This window comes from Falco peregrinus, chromosome 6 (genome assembly GCF_023634155.1).
Source record: "Falco peregrinus isolate bFalPer1 chromosome 6, bFalPer1.pri, whole genome shotgun sequence".
Classification (NCBI taxonomy): domain Eukaryota; kingdom Metazoa; phylum Chordata; class Aves; order Falconiformes; family Falconidae; genus Falco; species Falco peregrinus.
The window spans coordinates 69,539,909-69,562,112 of NC_073726.1; the positions used below are offsets into that span (position 1 = coordinate 69,539,909).

At 40.9% G+C, this 22,204-nt stretch overlaps 1 protein-coding gene across 3 annotated transcripts in view; it reads left to right on the plus strand.

Moving 5' to 3' along the window:
* ADIPOR2 (adiponectin receptor 2) overlaps positions 1–18,558 on the plus strand; it is a 43,385-nt gene extending 24,827 nt beyond the window's left edge. For 2 of the 3 annotated variants that reach the window (XM_055807205.1, XM_027793003.2), the window contains exons 3-8: positions 11,030–11,149; positions 13,039–13,210; positions 13,826–14,012; positions 15,056–15,243; positions 16,449–16,642; positions 18,102–18,558. In XM_055807205.1, coding sequence (XP_055663180.1) covers positions 11,030–11,149; positions 13,039–13,210; positions 13,826–14,012; positions 15,056–15,243; positions 16,449–16,642; positions 18,102–18,233 — 993 coding nt within the window. In that variant the 3' untranslated portion in view covers positions 18,234–18,558. Of the gene's footprint in view, positions 1–9,248; positions 9,332–11,029; positions 11,150–13,038; positions 13,211–13,825; positions 14,013–15,055; positions 15,244–16,448; positions 16,643–18,101 lie in introns of those variants that run through there. The other variant, XM_027793004.2, reaches the window with a different exon arrangement.
* The last annotated feature ends 3,646 nt before the right edge of the window (positions 18,559–22,204 follow it).

The following is a 22,204-nucleotide window of genomic DNA, read 5'->3' on the forward strand; positions in this document are numbered from 1 at the left end:
TTAGCTGTCTTGTATTTCATGTCTTCTCTCTTTCTTAGTCTCCTAAAATGTTGCCACAGAAATTTTTTTTGCCATTTATGTGTTGGCGTTCTGTCTTGGACTGTATCACTTTCTCTGCCCTATGTGGCCTCCTGCCTTTTTGACTTTTTCTAGTCTAAGCTTTTATTCCTTTGTGATTTCTTGTTTTTAATACTGTGATACCTTTAAATGTTTTTTCTTCTTAAGGGTTTGAATAATTGATGCTTCAGATGGATCATCCCAAAACATTCTGCTGTTAAAAGTACCAATATTAGCTTCCCACATGGCCTTTATTTTCTGACATACCGCAGTGTTCTAAATAGTCTGGAAAAAACATTAAGCTATATATCCTCTGTCTTGTGTAAACCTTAGCACAGCTGTTACTGAAATCCCAGCTAGGATTCACTTTTTTGCTCTACTGTACATTCTGGCTATGTGCAACTGCCTTAGAAGACATGACATACTAGTTGAAAAGCATGGTTTTCCTCTGGTTTCGAAGAGGCTGTTCTTTAGATGATGGTAATATAAGGTTATTGTTCTGTAGATGGCAGTAGTACTTGGGCACACAAGCTGAACATAGCCTTATAAAAGGACTCAAGCAATGGCTGCTGTGTTAGTATTCTACTGGCTAAATGCAACCAGGTTGAAGCTGATGGTAGCAATCAAGGAATTCCTGTGTTGAAGAAGGAAAGTCGATGGTCCAAGCACCATGATAATTTAATATGCTTTTAAATGCTGCTAGTTTTGACAAGTTAATCATACTGCCTTTCTTGAATATCATAACACAGATGTATTCTAGTAGATACAATACTTGCCCGAAATTTACTGGGCCTAAGACTTGAGGTATTACTGTAAAAATATGTGTGTATTTATCCTGTGGTAATATTGGATTGTTTACTTTTCTGCTTGCCTCCTATCACCCTATTTATATCATTGCAGCTCCTTTATAGAAAATCCATCCCAGACTCTCCTATACAAGATTGCTTTCTGTCTGCCTACTTGTATATCCACTTTCTGCTCCATGTGTAGGAGGAAGCAGTCTGAGCTCTTAAGAGTTAGGAGTTTTGATGAATTTGATGAATTATTTTAATAGCCTTTTCTAAAGAGGTGTGTGTAAGCATACCATTGTTTTGTTCAGAATTATTTTCCATCTCTCCTGGAGCTTGCATTGTATACTACCTGTTTCTAATTTTGATGGGCCAAAATATAGGTCCTCTTTAGAAATAAAGCATCTTCATGGAAAAAAATAGAAATGGTATTAAGAAATCAAATGTAGCCCCAGAAGTTTTTTCTTAGGCCTTTGTCCCTGACACCAGTAACCTACCTGGATGGTTGCATAGCTGTGAACAAAAATTACATTAGATATTACTTTCTGTAAATTTTGCCGTTCACTCAATACATGTAGCAAAGATTTACTAGCTGTGTTGAGCATGCTTATCCAAAACAATAAAACAGCTGCATTCTTCTGCCAGTGCTGTTAATTTGCCAGTTTTATGATGAGGCTTATGAGAAGATACGGATCATAAAATCAATATCCTTTTACACCTGAACCTTTTAGTCTGTGTTTTATCCCATAGCTCTGTCTTCTCTCCTAGAGTGCGTATATGTTCATAGATTATCCCCTCTTCCAAGTCTCTGTTCCAAAGAATAGATACACATCTTGCTATCTTGTTTAAACAATGCAATTAGTGTAGTGGCAGAGGAGTGGTGTACCTTCCGTGACTGAGCATTAGTGATCATTTATCTGAATGTCAAAGATTTTGTGGTGAGAAAAGGACCAGGCAAGCTGCATAGTTCTTCCCATTTTTTCAGCAGTTTAAACTTTTGGTTGTTCCCCTTCCCCCCAGTTCATATGTGCTGTGTGTGTGCTGATAAGGCATTTTTCAGCAGATGCTTCCCTTCTGTAGCATGCTGGATTGCCTAGCCTTTGGGACAGCATTCATTCTCCTGTCCTAGAGTTTCTGTGTCTTAACTGCCTTTATAATTCCAGCAGTGATAGTTCCTAAAGAAATCTCACTGTGGCTTTGTTAAGCAGACACAATCAAATGCATGTGACTACTTATAACCTGATAAATGGGCTCTTCGTGCAGCCCTAAAACCTGTGTTTAGTTCTTTCCTTTTATGCTTTAACCTGTCAGTGACAGGAGATGAACAGAGCTGTTTTCTTTGCCTTTGTTCCAGTCATCAGACTTTCGTGTTCCTGAATGATGATTTCTTTCATGCAGTTGAGCTGCATTGCGCAGTTGTCCTGTGTGGCACTGAAGTGTGCCCGTGGAGTGGAGACCTGTTGCTCTAAGTGTTTGATGACCTACAGTAAGGGTTTGGGAGGAGGTGTGCATAGCTCTGAAGTCATCTGAGTGGGCAGAAAAAAATTGGGCAAATACTTACCTGGATTGCTTCTTGGGGAGCATGGGTTTTGACTTTAAGTGGAACTTACTTGACCTCTGACAAAATTAATGATACCTGCATGTAGCTACAAGAGTCTTTCTAGAGCATAAATACCAAAGTGACTTGAGGGAGGGAGGCAGAAGGATGTAATGGATTTTAAGGTACGAAAGGATAGTTTTAGAATAATTGAAGGTGAGCAAATGACTTGAGGCTTTTAACTTGAATTGCGAACTTAAAGCCTTTTCTATTACAGAAGTGTGTACCTACTCTTTACAAAAATATGACTGAAAAAATAGTTATGACATTAACAGAAGGGTGTATGTAAACTCGTGGAATTGTCAGCTTGCCTTTATGGTGCCTGCTGAGCGCAAAAGATTTAGGCGAAGTCTTGAAGGTCGGAGATAGACAGTTGTCTTAACGGTCTTTCTGCAGCTGATACTCAAGTTCTGATTGCCTTAATTTTTTTTCTTTATAGATTTACTTGGAAGTTTCTTGCCCAGTTTGAAACTATTTAGCTTTATTTTCAGTCTAGCATTTTACTGTTGGTACTTTGGAGTTATGATTAAAAAACTTGGCATCTGCTTCTGTATTTGCTTTCTTCCTGCATTGCGTTACAGGTTTTGTTGGTAGAGGTTGTCTTTTGAATGTGTATGGGAGAGGCCTGGCATAACAGAATTTGGGGTCCCACCAAAACATGTTTGCTTTCGTTTTAAAGCAGACTGTTCAAAATTTGTTGTTCTGTAGACTTCTTTATCACCTCTTCCTTTCTTCCATTTTTGTAACTCTTGGGAAAGAATGTTATTTCTTCGAAAGCATGCAAATTGACATTTTTACTTTGGATCAAAAAATCTTAACGTCTGAATTTCTCCTTCACTTGGTGTTCCAAGTAGTGGAAGTAATGTGTATTTTACTCAGACTGCTAGTCACTGAAGTAAGTGCTTGAATCTAGTATCTTTACAAATAGCTTTTTTTTTTTTTTAATGGCAGAGTGTGGATATATCTCCACATATTCCCACTTAAACAGTATGAAACACGTGATATGTCTGTGGAGATAGTTACAGGCTCCACAGGCCTGAGTGGTTGGATGCTGATGCGTCCTTCACTGACAGTTGGCATGCCTGGTTTGTTAACAGGCTTTTAGAGCTTGAATGTCTGCAGAAAAGGCACAAACTGGTGACCTAGTCAACCGTGAGCAGACAGTATTCTGCATGGAAGTCTGGTAACGTGTAGGAAATGGCCATGTCTCTGTGTCTGCCCCATCTCCCAGAAAACTCTCATGTAAATTAACAAGAAAGTTGTAATAGGTTGTGGCTTGGTAAGTTGCAGCAAGGTTCAACTGTCTCCTATTAGTCTGAAGAGTCTTAGCTCTTTGAGAGGGGAGGTGTTGGTACTCTGCTGAGTTTGCCTGCCTGCCAGCTGGTTTTGTAACCACTGCTTGCTGTGCTGTGTGTTGAAACTAGGAGAGGGAGGGAGCAGTTTTGTTTATAATTCACTGGCACAACTGTTTCCCTGGCCAAGGGTTAGATTCCACAGGTTTTGCCTTTGTTCTCCTGGAGATTGTATCAGCCCGATCTGGGCAGCAGTACAGGACATGAGGGCCTTTCACAGTGATAAGAGTGCTGTACTGGTGGGTTAACTTGCATCTTCCTTCAGCTGCTTTAGACTGATTGACTCTTCTCTTATGTTGAGTTCAGCAGTGCACTTTCAGTCTCTCTTTATTTTTTAACAGAGCACTTTTTTTCCCTAAGCCCAGCATGCTTGTTTTTTTCTGCTGTCAGGATTAACAATGACAGAGGAGCACAAAATGGCACATGTGAATCTTCTGTAGTAGAAACAATTTCTACAGGGTTTGCTCCCGAGTGTATTGATTAGCACATGTGGGCATCGAGGTCCTTGGCCCTTGTCAGGTACTGGGCAATGACGGAAAATCGGTAGTTGCTACAGCTTAGAGATTCAGCAAACCCTTTTCACTGAAAGATAGTCCTAATAAGGGTGTATTAGCAAGGTTGCTGAAGCCAAAATGTGAGTTTGTCCTAGGACTAGTTGCTAAGCGAGTGTTAAAGGTTAGACCTTGTTTTTAATGAGTGCCAGCAAGCAGGCATCTATGACCAGTTGTATAAAACCATTTCCAAGTGCTGTACTAAATGGAGTGTAGCTTTTTATAAAAAGGTGACCTACAAAGGAGAAATGCTCAACTCCAGGAACCTTTGAGTACTTAACATTTTGACCAGTAGGCTGAAAGGGTCTTTGGCACAGTGCTAATGAAAGACTTTTTTTGGTCCTGTGACAGCAAAAACAGCTTTGCGCACCCTGCGTAGAGGGTGAATGTAGTTAGCCTTTTGGAAGCTGTGGTGTATCTCTGTTTACAAGCCTGTCAGATTAAGAAAGAACATAAACTCTAAATGGCAAAGCTGTTATTCTAAAATAACGTGGTATGTGCGGAAGCTGGAGGAAGTCAGGGAAAGTTTTAAGGTGCTGTGCTTTTCCAGTTAATTACTTACAATCCAAAGAACGTAAACTGATGAAACTCTGAAAAATGTGCAATGAGCTTTTAGAAATGGCATGGCACCAACCTATCACTGCTTTCCCTTTATGAAAGACGGGTTGGTAAAAGGTCAGTTGACAGAATGGGTACAGGAGCTGCTGAAAAAAGCAGTCTGGCTAGCTGAAAAGGATGTTACAGGACTATGGTTAGAAAAATAGCATTTTTATATTACAGCCTTGTGAATGTATCTTGGGCATTATGTTGAATGCTCTTGAGTTACTGAATCTGGCATGCTGCCTCAAGAAATGTTAAATGACTTCAATGTCATGTTAAACACTATTAATCATTCATCTGATGAGATCAAGATAAAAAAGAGCAAAAATTCCAAGTCTTTGTGTCTTCAGTTTAATATGGGGGGTAACAGTGGTATTAGAAAACTTATGCCTGCATTTACAACTTGCATTTTCAGAATAGAATTGTATACAAGTACCGAGTTGTATGATTAACACCAAGGTGTGGGATATTAAGTAATTTACTTTCTCTGAACTGTCTTGCCTGTGTTACAATGATGTGTTCATACCAGGACAGAGTTCTGGGGGGAAGCCTCTGTCAGCTGAAGGAAGCAAGAACTTTAGAACGTATTGAGACTGCATCGCGCTTTGGAAATTCCTGTGACGGGAGCTTTAGGGCACTGGTGACATCTTGATGGTGAATTGCCATCACAAACAGTTGAGCTTTGAGACATGGGACTCTATGAACTCCAGAATTTAATGCTACATAGGTATGTGCGCAGTCAGTTCGGCCGTCGAGTAACTGAGCAATGACTCTGTCCAAAAAGGAACCTTAATACAGGACAGTTCTGCCCTTTCTGGGGTTTAGGGGACTTGTATTACGGTTACTAGTATTACTGGTTAATGTGTGTACTTCTGGTTCTGCGTCAAATACCTTACATGCAACCAATGAAAACTGTCAAATTTCTGAAGGTGTGGTCCTGAAAGCTGTTGGAAGTTCTGTGAATACAGCAGCATTTTGAAGTGATCATTAGTTTAACCTTCCTTAATGCATGCCTAACTAGGTTCTTAGGCTCCCTTTCTAACTGATTAACACTACGCAAAGGAGGCCTGAAGATCATTTTGCATCCAACTAATATGTGTCAAAAAGAAACCTGGCCTCACACATGATCCCCAGAAAGTATTGTGTAGTGGATCTCAGTAAAATGGGAGCTGATGCTCCTGTTGTTTCTGTTGCACTAGCTTGAGCTCTTAAATTGCTTGGTTATTTGAACCAACTTTATTATCTGATAGGAAGGTCACCTAGCAAAAATGTGAGTAATTTCTGCCAGATTAGTATTGGATCAGCTATTCAACCCAAGGATCAGAGGGGTGCTAGAAGCAGTGTGAAGGAAGATTGGGATGAGAGAGAAGAGAACCCCTTTTGCCAGAGTAAGCTTCTTAGGTGGCTTCATTCAAGTGATTTGTTTCAGTTTGCACACTCTAGTAAACACAGGTTGATGACATTTTCTAGCAAAACTGCAGTCTGAAGTGATGAACAAGAGCTTGCTTGTCATCTGTGCAAGTAACATCCACGTGCAAACTCAGATTTGTAGAAATCTTTAAACTGACATAGAGAAACTCGGACCTCAAGAAACTGCTTTTACCATTGAAGTCCAAGTGGGAAAAGGATTTCTGGAATCTTTTTCTTCCATTACAACTTGACTTCTAACAGCCTTTTCCATTGTAAGGGCATTAATAAAAAGTGTGTCTGTTAACAGATTTGAGAGCAGTAGTATAAAAACTGTTTATCTATGTGAGAAGGATAAGCTGTTGTAGTAAACAAGAAGTATATATTGCACTTACTAGGGCAGGTTTTACTGAGATTTTCACTGAAACAGGATCTTTGGCTATGTGATCTGACTTTTGGACTGTATTCAAGCAACAAATTGTACTAAATTTAAACTTCTACAGCAGTTGCACAAGTTTAAAAAAAGTGATATTTTAATGTTAAACTTATTTAATGGTGGGCACCGTGCAATTGGGCTCTTAGGTTTCTTGCTCTTGTTTGCTCTGGTGCTCTAAGTCTTGATTTAGGCATTGAACGTTTTCATACCTACTGAAGCATACACCGAAATTCTTGTTTAGAAGATGATCTGTCCCTTGAAGTGTGTTGCGTGGATCTCTGTACAAAGTGGTATAATTAAGTCTGATTTCTACCTTTCTTTTACCTTCTTGTCTATCACTTACTACAAAAGACTCTGGAAAACCTCCCAAAATGAACTGAATATGGATCAACCAGTAAAACTGTTTTCATCTGGCCATTGTCACTTGTCCTTCAGGTTTAGTTTATTCTCTGGTACCATTATTCAACCTACAGATGCTTTTATACTTCTGTCGTGTAATTTCCATTCTTGTTAGGTATCTGTACTATGTTTGTTGGTAGCTTTAACACTTTGAGTTTGCAAAGCGGGTAGGATTAAAGCTGGAAGAATTGTTTGGCATTTTGATGGAACTAGGTGTCCAGACTCTCTCAAGTTTAAGTATACAGAAGCCATGATTTCTGATTTGTATGAGTGATTTACACATCACTGCATATGTGCAGCAGAATGACAGCTGATGATTGCAACAAACTTGCTTGTGAATGTGAATGAAACAAGGGAATGAGGGTTTTTATTTAAAGATACTCTAACATGCTCTAAAGATTTCACAGAATGATTAAGTCAAAATTTGAAGCTGCTTTTGAAAGAAAATGAGTAAATTAGATGACACAAAAGAAAATCTGAAACGTTAGCTGAGTGAAAATCCTTTTGGTCAATGATCTAGAAAGTACAAAGGCAAAAATTATTCTGAAAGCACTTGATCCAGGCTATACCACACCTCATTAAAAGTGTCAGTATCAGTGTTTTGTTCTGGGCTCTCATTTCTTGCGTGGTTTTAGGCAAGTGAGATTATTTACCCAATGCGTTCCCCATTTTAAAATGTGATTCTGTGGATAGAACTTAGAAATAGTTGAAAACAGGTCCTAAAGCATATGCTTGTTTATGTTCTAGAATTTTCTTGAATTTCTGATAAGATCAGCCAAAGAAGAGAGAATGGGGGGAATTGATACAAAGGAACTTATCACAGTGGAAATCTTAACAACGATATGCCTTCTGAACCAAAAAGTGGTATTTTTTTCCCCCTTCAGTCATTGTCTGAGGAATTGAAAGTCAATAGACTCCCTCAGGTTTCCAAGTGAAAACTGGCATTGGTGTTGCACTCCAACTATAGCTTTCCAGCTTCCAAGAAGCACAGTTTTCTGTTCTTTCTAATAGGATGATAAGGGAAGGAGTTGAGAGAGGGTGTGTATTCCAGAGCAGACCTCATTTTGCCTCCATAGCGAGAAAAGGACTAAGAAGCTGAGCTTTAGGTTTTTTCCTTGAATGCTAATTTTGTGGTTTGATGGCAGGAACGAGATAATAAAATCAGTTCCATTTTCTGGCAGTAATCTGGACTGTGTCTATGATATGAATTATTTTAATCACTAAAAGAAGCTCAGTAATGATTTATTTGTAGGCACGTTGCCAAAATGCAAAATTTTGGACCAGTTCATAAATAGCTGTGCTCTTCGAGCTTTACAGTCTGTTCAGATTTAAACCTTCCCATGATCTTAGAAGTGAAAGTACATGAAGAGGGGGAAATGAACATTTTTTTGGCTTTGAGTCACTGGGCAGACTGCAGTGAATACAGGCTTTGATTCTGTAAGGGACCTTTTTTCATTCAGTCCAACCCAGTTTTGTAAATTGAGGATTACTAAGTTGTTCACCCCATTCCAGCTGGTTATTGTGTGGTGCTGGGGGAGGGAATAGCTAAAAGGCATAGTAGTGCTGCTTGTATCAGGTATACTGGAACTTAAACACCAGCCTTGCTTTTCTGTAAGGTGTTTCTGGAGATGGAAATTTGTGCAGACTATCATGAGCATCTCTATCCAGACTCCCTGGCAGGGGGCTGGGGCTAGATGATCTTTAAAGGTCCCTTCCACCCCAAACCATTCTATGTTTCTATGGTTGTGAATTAATTATTTATAATATTGAAATCTGAGAACCCTAACCAGAGAGATCCATTAGTAGAAAAAGCCAATAAAATTGACAGTGTGGGAAATAATGTCAGTGAATGTTGTTGAGTCAGAATGAAACCAAGTTTGTTTGTTGTTAATACACTTTCTGGTCCAACAGGACATGTGTCTATCTTAGAGGGATATTAAACCTATTTACATTTTGATGTTGCCTGATGCCTTCCATGGACTTAATGGGATAATTTAGGCAATGAAAGTTTATTTAATACTGTCTTATAATGCTGTAGGATCTGGCTGGAACTGATCAATATTTAAATCAATAATCAGCTATAAAATATGAAATCGTTGCCAAGGCTTGCTCAGAGGTGGTGTTGACTGGAGTGGTAAACGAAGGTGAGTAGACAGTAAAAGGGACATGGATTATCTACAAAGATGCTTTTAGTCAATCAAGTTGTCCTAGTGTGGACAAGTGTGAGGTCATACATAAAATGCAAAGGATGTATACTATATATTACATAGCAGAGATCTGCATTCTGGATAAGTAAAACTGGGTCAAGAACTATGGGGGGACAGCTGTTCAAAAGGTGAAGCTTCAGTGGCTACTGCAAGCCTTGGGTACAAAAGCAAGTACTAGCATGTAACTTCTCTCTCTTGGAAAACTAAAACATTGAAATCTAGATAGCTTACTGTAGGTTGGAAGAAGTCTCCTTGTACTTAAAAAAATTAAACCTTTAAGCAATTTGTTCAGTGAACTTGTTGATGGATATAGTTAACAAGGCCTCACTTTAAGGAGGGAGCTATAATGTGGGACAAATATGCAGCCAGATCCGATCTCTGACTCAAAATTCAGGACATTAACCTGAACATTATTGATAATAATTCATAGATAAAAAATGTGAGGGTATATACTAGATTCTCAGCTGCTTTGGCATTTTCAGTAAGTGGTCTTGATTTTAAAGTTGTTAAACTTCATATGCAAATAGAGAGAAAAGTGGTGTGGTTTGTAATATGGAGGAGCCCAGTCTCAGAGCAGACTGTGGGGCTTTCCTGGCTTGGCCATAAGGTGCATAGCAGCTTTCTGTGGCAAGCCTGAAGGGTACAGAAGGCTCATTCTTTCTTTTCTAGCTTTCTCAAACTTGTTTACCTTGGAAGCTGAAGCATTGAGGGGAGTCTCTGATGGGCCATGAGCATTGTAGTAAGCAAATGGCAATCAATGTAGGACTCTTGTGGTCCCGTTGATTTTTTTTTTTTCCTAAACGGAAAGCTAGAGTGTATCATAATATGTATGTGATGTGATAAGTCAACATAGGATAGAAAACTAACAAGTAATTAGTGATGTGTACAGCTGAATATCCAGGCTCAGGGGTTTTATTTGTTTTTGTTTTCATAATTCTCTTGTTACACCTTGAAGATATGAATGTTTCTCCTTATTTGAATTTTGTTTAAAACTCTGAGGTCTGTTACTGCTTTCTTTGATAACTTGCCTTTTGTCTAACCAGCAGAAGTTTCGTACTAGTTTCTGAAGTATCTTGAAAGTCAAACAAATGAGTCAGTGTCCATTACTGGATTATGAGCTGAACAGAAGTGTCGGTTAAACAGAATAGAACTTCAGATTTGAACTAAAAATTGAGGTGAATCATTTGTAACAGGGTAAACTGATTCCTCTCCTTGGCTTGCCTTTTATTATCCTAAAATGCCAGATACATTGTAGAGGTACTAAGGCAGGCATAGTGATATTGAAGCATAAAATAGGAAGTAATCCTTCCCTAGAGGTGGGTAGGCTGCAAGCCTCGGACTCAGTATCTGGGCTTTAATGAAGCATAACATATAGAAGAACACTGCTTTCTCCCAAACCTGGTGAAAACATGTGCAAAATGGATTAGACATGTGAGTTGTTCTCAGATACCTAAGAACGTAATATTTTCTTTCGCTGGTTCTTTTGAATTCCTTCCTCGGTGCTGTACAAGGAAAGAAGACGTCTTTATTTGCCAAGACCTCAAATCGTAGTTTTTCTAGGGAAAACAGCATCACCTTTCTCTGTTCATCTGTCTACAAAGCATTTTCTCTATTTATTTATTTTTTTCCCTCCAGTGTTCTGAGGATTATAAACACAACGATGAGTCACCTCAAGAAGATGAAGGGTTTATGGGTATGTCACCTCTTCTACAAGCCCACCATGCTATGGAGAGAATGGAAGAATTTGTGTGTAAGGTAAGGTTATCTGAAAACTGCTGAAGTAGTTTCCTTTTTTAGGAAGCTCCAGTGGGCAAAAGGCTGCGCTACTAATGTGAGAGCAGGTACACACCATCCCTGCATGGGCATATCATCAAGATATATTATATCTTGTTATCACTAATAACACTACAGCTTCTCAGGATCTCAGTCTGTCATAAATGAATGAATTGTAAAGCATGGAACAAAAGGGTTTACAAATGAGACTGTAAAGCTGATGATGCAACTGAGGAGTCTGTCTTGAGAAACACTGGTGAGTGCAAAGCAGAATAAAAGCCTTCTGGTTCAAGGCACTTTGATTTACAAGGTCATTTTTTTCTGAGGTTTCTTCAGACTTGCAAATATTTTGCTTTTCCAGCACCATTTGCATCCATTGTAGAATAAGCTTTGTCCCTCACTTGAAAGGAAATCAAGGTTGTGTTAAAACTAATCTAAATAAATCCATTGTAGATTTTGTAATTGCTGACCTTGGCTCAATTTTTGCTGCTACTTAGAGCCATGGGGCTGTATCAGTGTCTGGCCCTCCTTTCTTAGTGAAAGGAATGCTGCCCCTTTATACACTTGTTCGTGCTGGTTTTAAAAACATCAAAGAATAGTTCATACCGAGACACCCTAGTTACTTGGTAGTCTTTAGTGTGGGGGCTGGTTTTTTTTGGTGTTTTGGTTTTGTTTTTTTTTTTGTTTTATGAGTGTGGTATGTTTGTGTTTTGTGTTCTTTTTTTAAACTGTGCATCTTTTCCACTTTTCAAATATTCTGTAGGGTTAGTTGTGTAAAATTAATTCCCTCATGCTGTTCCTACCTCAATTCAAATTTTTGATTCATGAAGTACACCAGTTATTTTCTTTTTTTAATGTATTTAAGAACCCAGTCTTTAACTGGGTTGGTTATTCTGATTGGTTTTGTTTTGCTTCCATAAAGGATTTAAAAATTCTGGGTTCTTACTGTTGAAACAGAAATAAGAATGTAGCTTTTTAAACTTAGTGTTTCAGGATTCTTCAGGCTCGCTGCTGTGTTACTAGCCAGATGACAAATCCAAGGAACACTGCAGAAACAACCCCGGTACATAAAGCAATTCCCCGATACACCTCTGCTTGGCAGTGCTGCTTCTGTCACCAGACTGAAGACTCCATGTATTTTACGTTACTGAAGCAGTGCTAAGAACACCTGTGCACGCTTTTCCCATTTGGAACCAGCTGCAAGAATGGATGTGTGCACTTATGTTCTCTCTCCCTTTAAAGGAGAAATCTGATGGAATTGAGAGTCATGGATCTGTTGCGTTTAACTGATCTGTCATCATTTGTTTTGGGAGTGTGGGAGCAGTTGTTCTCCAACCTGCATCAAGGGATTGGACGCTTCTCAGTGGACTCTTGCCACTTCACGCTTTCTGGCCCATATTGGTGCTGATGCGTAGCTTTTTCGCTAGACTTCCCCAAATGCTAGCAGATGTATACTTGGATGGGCTTGTGGTTGGAAGACCAGGCTTTCATTATTTCTTGGAGAGAACTAGCTGCAGGCTTCTTCAATTAAATGGAAAGGATGATCTTTGAAAATAACAGAATGTGGAAATGAATTAAATGCTTCATTAGCAGTAAAAAAGCCCAATAGATGTCCTGTTCAATGAAATGCTGAAGTATTTCTTTCTCTGGTAGTGTAGCTCAACTTCATGATATGTTTTCAATAGGGAACAGTGACTTAAGCATTATATTTCAAGTGTAAAGCCTTTTCCCCAGACATGTGTGTCCCATCAGCCCTTTTCTATATACTGTACTTACCGATAAACATTTCTGCTAATAAGGGTTTTTTGACTTTTGCCATACATCAGTTGAAGTCAATTCCCTACATTTAACTAAAATCTTCTAACTTCTAGGTATGGGAGGGCAGATGGAGAGTCATTCCCCATGATGTTCTGCCTGACTGGCTAAAGGACAATGACTACCTGTTGCATGGACACAGACCACCCATGCCTTCTTTCCGGGCTTGTTTCAAGAGTATCTTCAGAATACATACAGAGACTGGTAACATCTGGACACATCTTCTAGGTATTTTCAGCTTGCTTTAATGCTAATTGGCTTTATTGCTGTCTGTCTTTGAGAGCAAGATAGAAAGGGATGTGGGGTGGTCAGCATTATCATTCCAGTAGTAACCTGTTAAATTAAAAGGTTGGTAACCCTCTCCTAATTTTTTCCCATGAGGGTTGAATGGGACTTTCTTAATTATGGCATTCAATACAAATGAATGGACTAAAAAAAAATCCTGAATGTTAATAAATCACTGGTAGGTATTCCCCCCCCCAGATGTGTAGGTGTTAATTGAGATCGCATTTCTTGCCACAGAAACACACTTAAATTGCAGCTTATATGAGTGGCTTTCAACTTGCAAGGAGCCTTGAAGGGAGGGAAAACTCTTCTCTTTGGACAGGCATCTTGGAAACCAAGTAAAAATGGAGAGTCCGTGCAAGTCTGTATTGTATCGGTCTAAGATGAAATGTGGTTGGGATGCGTAACTGAAGCAGGGCAGTACTTTATTCTGCATGTGCCTGCTGGTTGTCATGCAGCTCCTATGTTTAGTGCTCCTGTACATGACAGTTACACTTTTAGAAAGAAAAGCTTTCGGTGTGCATGAACTTGACGCCTTTCTGTCTTTCTGTTTTTCAGGATGCGTGTTCTTTCTTTGTCTGGGAATCTTCTACATGTTCCGGCCAAACATGTCCTTTGTAGCACCTGTGCAGGAGAAAGTGGTCGTTGGATTGTTCTTCTTGGGAGCCATACTCTGCCTCTCCTTCTCATGGCTCTTCCACACAGTTTATTGCCACTCTGAAGGTGTTTCCCGGCTCTTCTCCAAGTAAGTGCCTAGAGAGGCAGGGTAGGCCAAATACGAAACAGGTGGGAAAACAGGGTTAGGGTTTATGTCTGGAGCTCCAGTGTAGGAGTTGTTTGCTGCATGATGGCACATACTTTGGAGCAGAGTTGAGCAGAGATTCAGTGCAGCTTCTTCTAATTATTGTTTGTTTCAGCATGAGTTTTTGTGGTGCTGTTTTAGTCTTAACTCCTTCGTTTTCTGCTGTTTGGCAGCAGATGTGCATGCATCTTATTGCTGTAAGTAATAGCTTAGTTGCAAAACGTTGAATTTTTAATGCAACTGTCAGTTCTTGTCGTTTCAACAATTCTGAGTAACTCTGAATCTTAAACTTCTGTAAGGCAGCTCCACAATATGTGTCAGATGTCTTGGTCTTTTTGTTTTACTATGTGTTCTTATTTGGCTGCTCCTAAATATCTCTTACTTTCTAAGATTACTCAATCTAGGATTGTGTAATCTGCAAAACCACCTCTGAAGTAACCCAGCAATTAAAATCCCCTAAAAATTAACTCCATCTTTTGTAGGAGCATTTTGTCAATTTGTGGTAAAAAGCAACTGCTGTAGGAATTCCTTTTCTTCACTGGTGTTTAGAAACAGGGTTGAAAAAATGCAACATTATTCCCCAGTGGTCACTTTAAGCTGATGCCTAACTAACTCCTGCTTCTCAGATACTGAAGTGTTTGTATTGGCTGTGCTCTCACAACAATGTGTGTGCCCTTTTTTGTGTTTAGAGGACACTTTTTTTGTGCTGCTTTTTTCCTCATCTGGAGCTTAAATCTGAGTTTTCTTCAAAAAGCTTTGGTCTAAAGGCTGCTGTAGGTATTGCTGATGGCTGTCCAAAAATGGCCTTACTAGCTGTCTGTCAAGGTAATCCATTATTGTAGGAGGGGATTGGTGGAAGAGTTGCCTTCAGGAAGAAAGTTGCAGTAGTGAAAATAACTTCATTTTGCAGTGAGAAGTAGACAATTGGTCTACTAAGGACTTCCAATGGTTCACAGTTCTTATCAAACACTTTTGTTTCCTTCTAGGCTGGATTATTCTGGCATTGCACTTCTCATAATGGGCAGCTTTGTACCATGGTTGTACTACTCCTTCTATTGCAACCCTCAGCCTTGCTTCATCTACTTGATTGTGATTTGTGTCCTGGGCATTGCAGCCATAATTGTCTCACAATGGGACATGTTTGCAACCCCTGAATACCGGGGTGTAAGGGCAGGTAAGACCTGAAGTTAACTGTTTTGCTTCATGACTGCCTTGCCTCCTTCCTACTTGCCACTTAGAAAAAGTCTCAGAAAGACTTAAGAGAGCATAACTTTGTAGAAAGCTAATGTTCTTGGATTGGGAGCTTGATTGATTTTCTTTCAGCATTTGTTATAGCCAGCTGGATGCACAGATAAGGGCTGGTGCAAGTCCTGGAAGTGCATTCCTGAAATGGACAGTAACACATGCAGTAGGAAAGGTAGTGCAAAGTATTCCTAGCTATATCTAGCAACTTTGCTCTCAAAAAATGATGGGCTGCTTGGTGTGTGTATGTGTACTTCTCCTGTTTGTCTTGTCTTTGTAGTACTAGGCTCAGACACTAGCAAATCATTGAATGATTGAATTAATCTGAGTGATTTGCCTAGATAAAATACATATTTAAGACAAAGAGCCTGAACAAAACCAGATTTGATTTCATGTTCTGAGGTAGGAAGAAAGAGAAAGCTTTAGGGGGTAGCTATGGAATGTGCACACAGCTGGGTTGAATAGTAGTATTTCTTGTTACTTAACCTGCACATGCTGTCTACAGTAAATCTAGATTTCCTGGACAAGCTGTAGGTATACTTTCAGAGAGTTCAGCCTTCCAAATTTAAAATATGTGGATGGGACACGATTATTCTGCGCCCACCCCCTGCCCCACCCCCTTTTTTTACAAGATATCTGTACTTGCTGATAAAATCTAGATGAATAAGCTGTGTTCTCATATATGGCAGATAAGATGATCTGCAGATGCTACTTTTCTGTTCCCTAGGACTACTTGTACAGTATAAGATAAATAATCTCTTTGTTGTCTCCCCTTGCCTTGCGTTTGGGAGATGATGGTAGAATGAGCCGTAGTTCGTGTAGTCTCAGTGCCCTCTACCGACCAACATGTGCAACTGACTCTGCGTTAAAGCTGGCAAACGCAACCAGTAAACGAAATATTTCACCATCTGCTGGAACATATACCTAGATAGCTTCTGGTATATGAAGGAAGTCTGTGCATTCTTCAACTTCCTTTCCAATAAAGCGCTTCTGGGGACCTCCGGCTTCAAGAGTTGTCACCTTTCTGCTGCTTTGGCAAATACTGAGTTTTCTTTCCATAGCTTTTATGTTTTCATTGTCTCCCTTTACCGCCACTGTGTTCAAACCTGACTCTCCCACATTTTCTTTACCTCCCAGGAGTATTTCTAGGTCTGGGTCTTAGTGGGGTTATTCCCACCCTGCACTTTGTCATCTCTGAGGGGCTCCTGAAAGCAGCCACAATGGGGCAGATAGGCTGGCTGGCACTCATGGCATGCCTGTACATCACTGGTGCTGCACTATATGCTGCCCGCATCCCGGAGAGATTCTTCCCTGGCAAGTGTGACATCTGGGTGAGTCTACAGGATGACTGGATGAGGAGACCAACATGAAAGCTGTTCCCCTTGAGGCTGGAGGATGTTGTGTCAATGTTTTCTAATTGCAAGTATCAAACTGCTGCACCAGAAGCATAGGTCTTCAGGGGCCAAACAACTGTGGGGTCTCTGAGCCCTGCTTACCTGGTGCCTGCTGGTCTGAGGTAACTGCTGGTGTGCAAACTCAACCCAGCACATGCACTAGATAGCTTTAGTAGATAGGTAAGCAACTTTTTGAACCTTTTTGTCTGTGTGTGTTGAGAATCCTGCAAATACATCTTAACCATGCACTACTCTGCACAGAAGCAGGGTATTTCTGTCATGTTCACTGTGTTCTCTGGCACCTTCACCATGTCTGGCAGCTCATCTTGTGCAGCCAGCGAAAGTGCTGGATAGAGATGGTAGACTTTGGAGGGATCTGTGGCCCAGAAGAAGGGAAAGTGGGGTGAGCAGGCGAGTGGGTGAAGCTTGGTATGAGGGAAAGGATCATGAAGTCTGTGGAGGAGGGATTGCATAGGGAAGATGTAAAGAAAGGAATAGGGTGAGCAAAAGTAGAGATGAGAGGACGGTGTGCCTTTGGAAGGCCACTGTACTTGCACTAGCATAGTTTAAGGCTGCTAAAAGGGACCAGAACTGAGAATGAGGCCTGGGTTGTTTGAGTGGTTTTGCATGGCACCAGTTTGCTACGTCTGTTTAAATGGCCAAACAAAGCCTTGTTATGATAATGAGCTAGACTCCAAAAGCGCTGGTGTACCACCAACTCTTCCAAGCTTCCCATGGAGCCTGCAAATACACATCTGTAGAAATTTTTCAAGAGCATTATCTGTATTTTGGTATGGCTGCCCTCAGACGAGGGCATGCTTTGTCATGTAGCTCCCTTCTGGTTTTCATTCTGCTGTACTATAATCAATAGCATCCAGGGCATTCATTCAGAACATCTGGTTGTTTCTAGGTTTTAAAATAATACCATTTTTTTCTGTTCTGTTTCTCTGTGGCAGAGAAATAAAATAATGTTTAAAATCCACTTAGCAAAACTCGTGCTTGTGACCAGAGCAGAGTTTGTATCTTTTATCTGTATGAGAGCCCTTTTTACCAATAAACCACCTGTGTGGTGTGGAGGAACTAATTTTAAGTGTCCTGCTTTAGCCTTTTGCCCAAAGCTCTGAAATTATGCTTGTCCCTTCGCAGAGAGGTGTGACCAGCTGGTTAAGATGACTGAAAGAAATGGATGTGTGTGGGTGTGTAGAACTTGATTATTTTGCTAATGATGGGAGAGGGATGGACTTCAATACACAACCTGGAGAACTTTGCAGCTTGTGGTTTGAGGTACTGCTACGTGTTACTGTGTACTTCAGCTGAATGTGTGGCTTTTTTGGAAACAGGGTAGTGCTAGAACCCAAAGTACCCCGGCTGAACATAAGTGTTTTCTTTTCTGCAGTTCCACTCCCATCAGCTGTTTCACGTCTTTGTAGTGGCTGGTGCTTTTGTGCACTTCCACGGAGTTTCAAATCTCCAGGAGTTCCGTTTCACAGTTGGAGGAGGCTGCACAGAGGAAGAAGGGATGCAGTAAAACCAGCCTTCAGCCCAAGATCGTAACCAAAACAGTACCGCAAGTGCGGTTGAAGCATACAGGCTAGCAAAATGAATACCTAAGAAGAATCCATGTTTCAGCTGATGGGACACGGAGCTTCATGGGGATTCTGACTAACCAAGACAAATTCTATACCTCAAGCAATGGAATGAATCAATTTGAAGACCAGGAAATTCTGAAACCCTAACTTATTCTTGGGATCTACAGATTGAGCTACAGAGGACCCTTTCCAAATCGGCTTCTGTTCAATGCCATATTTATTTGTAGAACTGGGGAGGGATAGCTTAGCAGTTTCCTTTTTTTTTTTTTAAAAAAAAAAAATCTAGGTTAAATTTATATCCTCTTGGAGGGTTTGGGAGTTGATTTTAGATGCTCTTTTGGGAGAAAAACAAATTGTAAATAAGATTTCTAACTTTCTGTTTAAATAAAATTTATATAAATGTTTTAAACAATGGGATGGGGGGGGAAAAGGGTTTTTGTAAAGAATGCAACATGCAAGTACCACACACTGTTTCAATTTTGCACAAAATAAATGATTGCAGGAGGACCAGGTAAAATTCCCAGGAGTTAGGCATGTTGGCCCTGCAGGTTTTCCTGGTGGCCAGCATGCCCTGGGCAATGTGGGGTCCTGGCCAGCACTTGGAGTAGGTTCAGTACATGTGTACAAGGGTAACGAAGGCTGGATTAATTGTGTTGTCATCCAGGTCTCAGTGTTAGCAAGTTTGTTTATTGAGCAGCTTGAAAGATACGTCTGTGCCCTGCCTAAGCATGTGGGACAGCTGCCTTCCAAGTTTGTGCGGCCTGTGTAGTTCTGGATAGTGGATCTTAGTTGGTTGGTTTGGTTCTCATCATATGAAGTGGAGCATGATGGGATAACTGCACATGAAACGGTAAACAGTCCAACTCCATCAGTGCCTGCCTATATCCAAAGGCCCCCGTTGAGTAGATGGTTGCCATTTGCGGGCCTGCTCTGTTTTGTCTGAACAAGTGATGGTAATACACTTGTCAAAAGATAGTTGAGTGTGTGAGAGGAAACAGAGGTGGGGTTAAGATGGGCTGGTAAGAGAAAGCTGTGCGCTCCAGGACTTGGAGTTAACAGTTACTGCAGACCTCAAGCACATTACCTTCTCATGTGTCAGGCTCCATGTGCCAAGGGAGTCTGCAGGTTTTTCTTTTTAAGAGGAAAAATCCACAATCAGCCCAATGCAGTTCCTTTTATTTTTTTTTTTTTTTCTTCCTTAGGTCTGCTTCCCATCTGTGCTTTAGCAATGGGACTGCTGGTATTTCTTAAACCTAAAACTAAGAGTTCAGTTGGATTGCTGTGGAGCAGATGCACCTCTTATATAAGGGGAGGCATATACCCTTCTCTTTGTAATTGATGTAGCTTGATCTTTGGAGCCCAGTCAGAAGCCAGACTGAAGGAGAATCTTTGGAGTTGTAAGGTAAAACTTGAATGTTTTGTTTGTTATGGCACAGGTATTGCTTGGGGTGTTTAGTTGGAAATTCAGAGCAATTACCTCTCTCACAGGTGAGTTAAACAGCTCATAAAATGCTGTATTTCACAGGGAAGGAAAGTAAAGGGAGGGGGTTTTTTTGTTGTGTACGAGTTTATTTTTAAGACTTCTGCAAGTATGAATTTTCATCAGTCAAGAGAAAGTTGTGAATTGCAGAGACCTTCCCATACCTTGAGTGTCATGAGGAGTGTGTTTTGAGGAGTTACTTTGCCTAACGGAGTCAAGTAGAAGCAGAACGCCTTCCTAAAGTTGACTGGATTTTAAGGCTTCACCCCTTGAATGGAGCCTTTGTAAAGCATCCGAGAGCAAGGTCAGCTTCAGAAAGAGGTGCTGCAGGAGAGTCTGCAAGCTTAGAGGGATGTATTCTCAGTAGGATCACTACACTGGATGCCTGTAGGGCCAGAAGAAGAGCTCTTGGATGTAAGAGCTAATAGCACTGGCATCCTGGTCAAAGATGTAGAGTTGCTTGGCAGGAAGTATACTGGTGTCTGAGGAAAGCATGATGGTACATATCAGAATCAGAGTTGTCTGTAAGGCACTTCGGGACGCCTCTGTAACAGTACCAGCAGAAGTGGCAGTCTCCATCCTGGATCATCCCACGTTCACTCCTTGAAGGGTGATTGTAACCTGGTCCTACGCAGCACAGAACTATTACAAAAACACAGTATTCCACCTGCTATTCTTAACCCAGTCAGTCTCTCCGTTCAAGAAGTTTGTGTGTTCCAATAAAAACGACCTAGCTGTGCACTTTTCTGTAGCTCTTGCTGAGAACTCTTCCCAGGTTGGCACCTGAATGCCTTACTCTCAGCAGTCAGAGGCTTGCTTGCTCTGTGTGCAGGTTATTGCCATAGAATAGTTAGGACCTACAGCTTCTTTCCTTCCCCATTAAATAGTGGCCTTGTTCAGTATATTTCTTTTTAAAAATTGCTTACTGTTGGAAGCAATGAAGCACATTCTGGGGTTTTGATGGTTGGGGACTCTGGTGATGGTTCCATATAAGATGGGATCTTATTACTTGCTGTATTCTTAACTTCTGCTAATAAAAGAACCAAATGGATTATTGTCTAGTTTGGGTCTTTCCACGCTGTGTGTGAAGCTTGAAAGAGTCGCTGTCACTTTCTTCCTTCCCAACGCTTACAGGCAGCACTTTGTAGGTAAAAGATTTCTGCTGGTGCAGAAACCAAACTGATACCTAAAGGCTTGTTTACCTGTGTTGAACTGATGCTTGCTGTGTGCCTTCTCGAGCAAAAGCCAGTGGGTGGGGGACTTTGCGTGACTAAACATCAGTTCTGCTGTGTGGCATCCTCGTGAATTACAGACATCAAATCAGGTATGTGCCTAGTCTTGATGTAAGATTTCAATACTGTCTTGTGCTTGTAAGCATCGCAGCAGACACAGTTGTCTATGGATTGTGCTGCCTCTTAGTTTCAGTGCTAATCTTGAGGGGAAATTTCTTTTTTCCAAAGTCTAGACTTTTATTCAATGCCCAATGGAGTTGCCAGTTGTAGTATGGGGCTGGATAGTGGTGTGGGAGAAGGAGATCCTGTTAGGTGTGTCTTGTGCCACCGCTTCATGAAGCTGCTTGTCATAAGAACTCCCGTGACATACAGTTTTTTCTGAACTTGCAGAGAACAAAGAGTCTGAGACAACATGTATCCCATCCCATGTCTGCTTGTTTTTTGACCTCTGCCATATTTTAAAACTAACTTGATGAAGTGGGATTGATGTTACTGCCGAGTTTCATCTGTTTTGGAAAGCTTAGCTGGATCTGTGTTGTTAAGTGAGAGCATTAAGCTGCAAGGTGGACTTGGGGATGGCTAGCCTTTGTCTGGTCTCTTTCTCCATCCTCCAAGCCTCCATCCGAACCTAGGCTAGCTGTAGTTTCAAGTTACCTATTTTTGCATGTTTAGAGACACTAATTGTCGGTGGCTCGGTTTTCCAGTTCCTGGTCTTGCAGATTTTAGGGCAGACCATGTGTACTGTCCCCTTCCTTGCTCCGAGGTTTAAAAGGGCTTTCTCTTAGGGCTGCAGGTTGAGTGCCAGGGGCTAACAGGCAGGCAAGGTAAAGGAACAAGCTGGCTAAGGAGTCAAACTGGGTGGAGTGTGGTGAAAGGAGCAGTAACTGTGATTTATGGACAGTATTGGAAAGGTAAAGGTGAAGTGCTGGGAGGTGAGAGTTTGCAAGGAGAAAAATAGGCAAGAGGGATTGAGGGTGGGAGAACAAGAGCTGGGGGGAAGAGGGTGGGTGCTGGAGACCTTGGTGGCTGTGGCTGAATTTTTAGGTGAGTTGAGGTGGGGAAGAACTATTGAATTCCTGGTGTAGAGGAAAATGCCTCCTAGCTTGTACCCATGTAAGGGATTGATTGTAGTCTCCTGGTATGCAGGCTTAAGAGCTGGTAGGGGTGGGAAGGGAGTGGGTTTTGGCTGGGGAGGGAG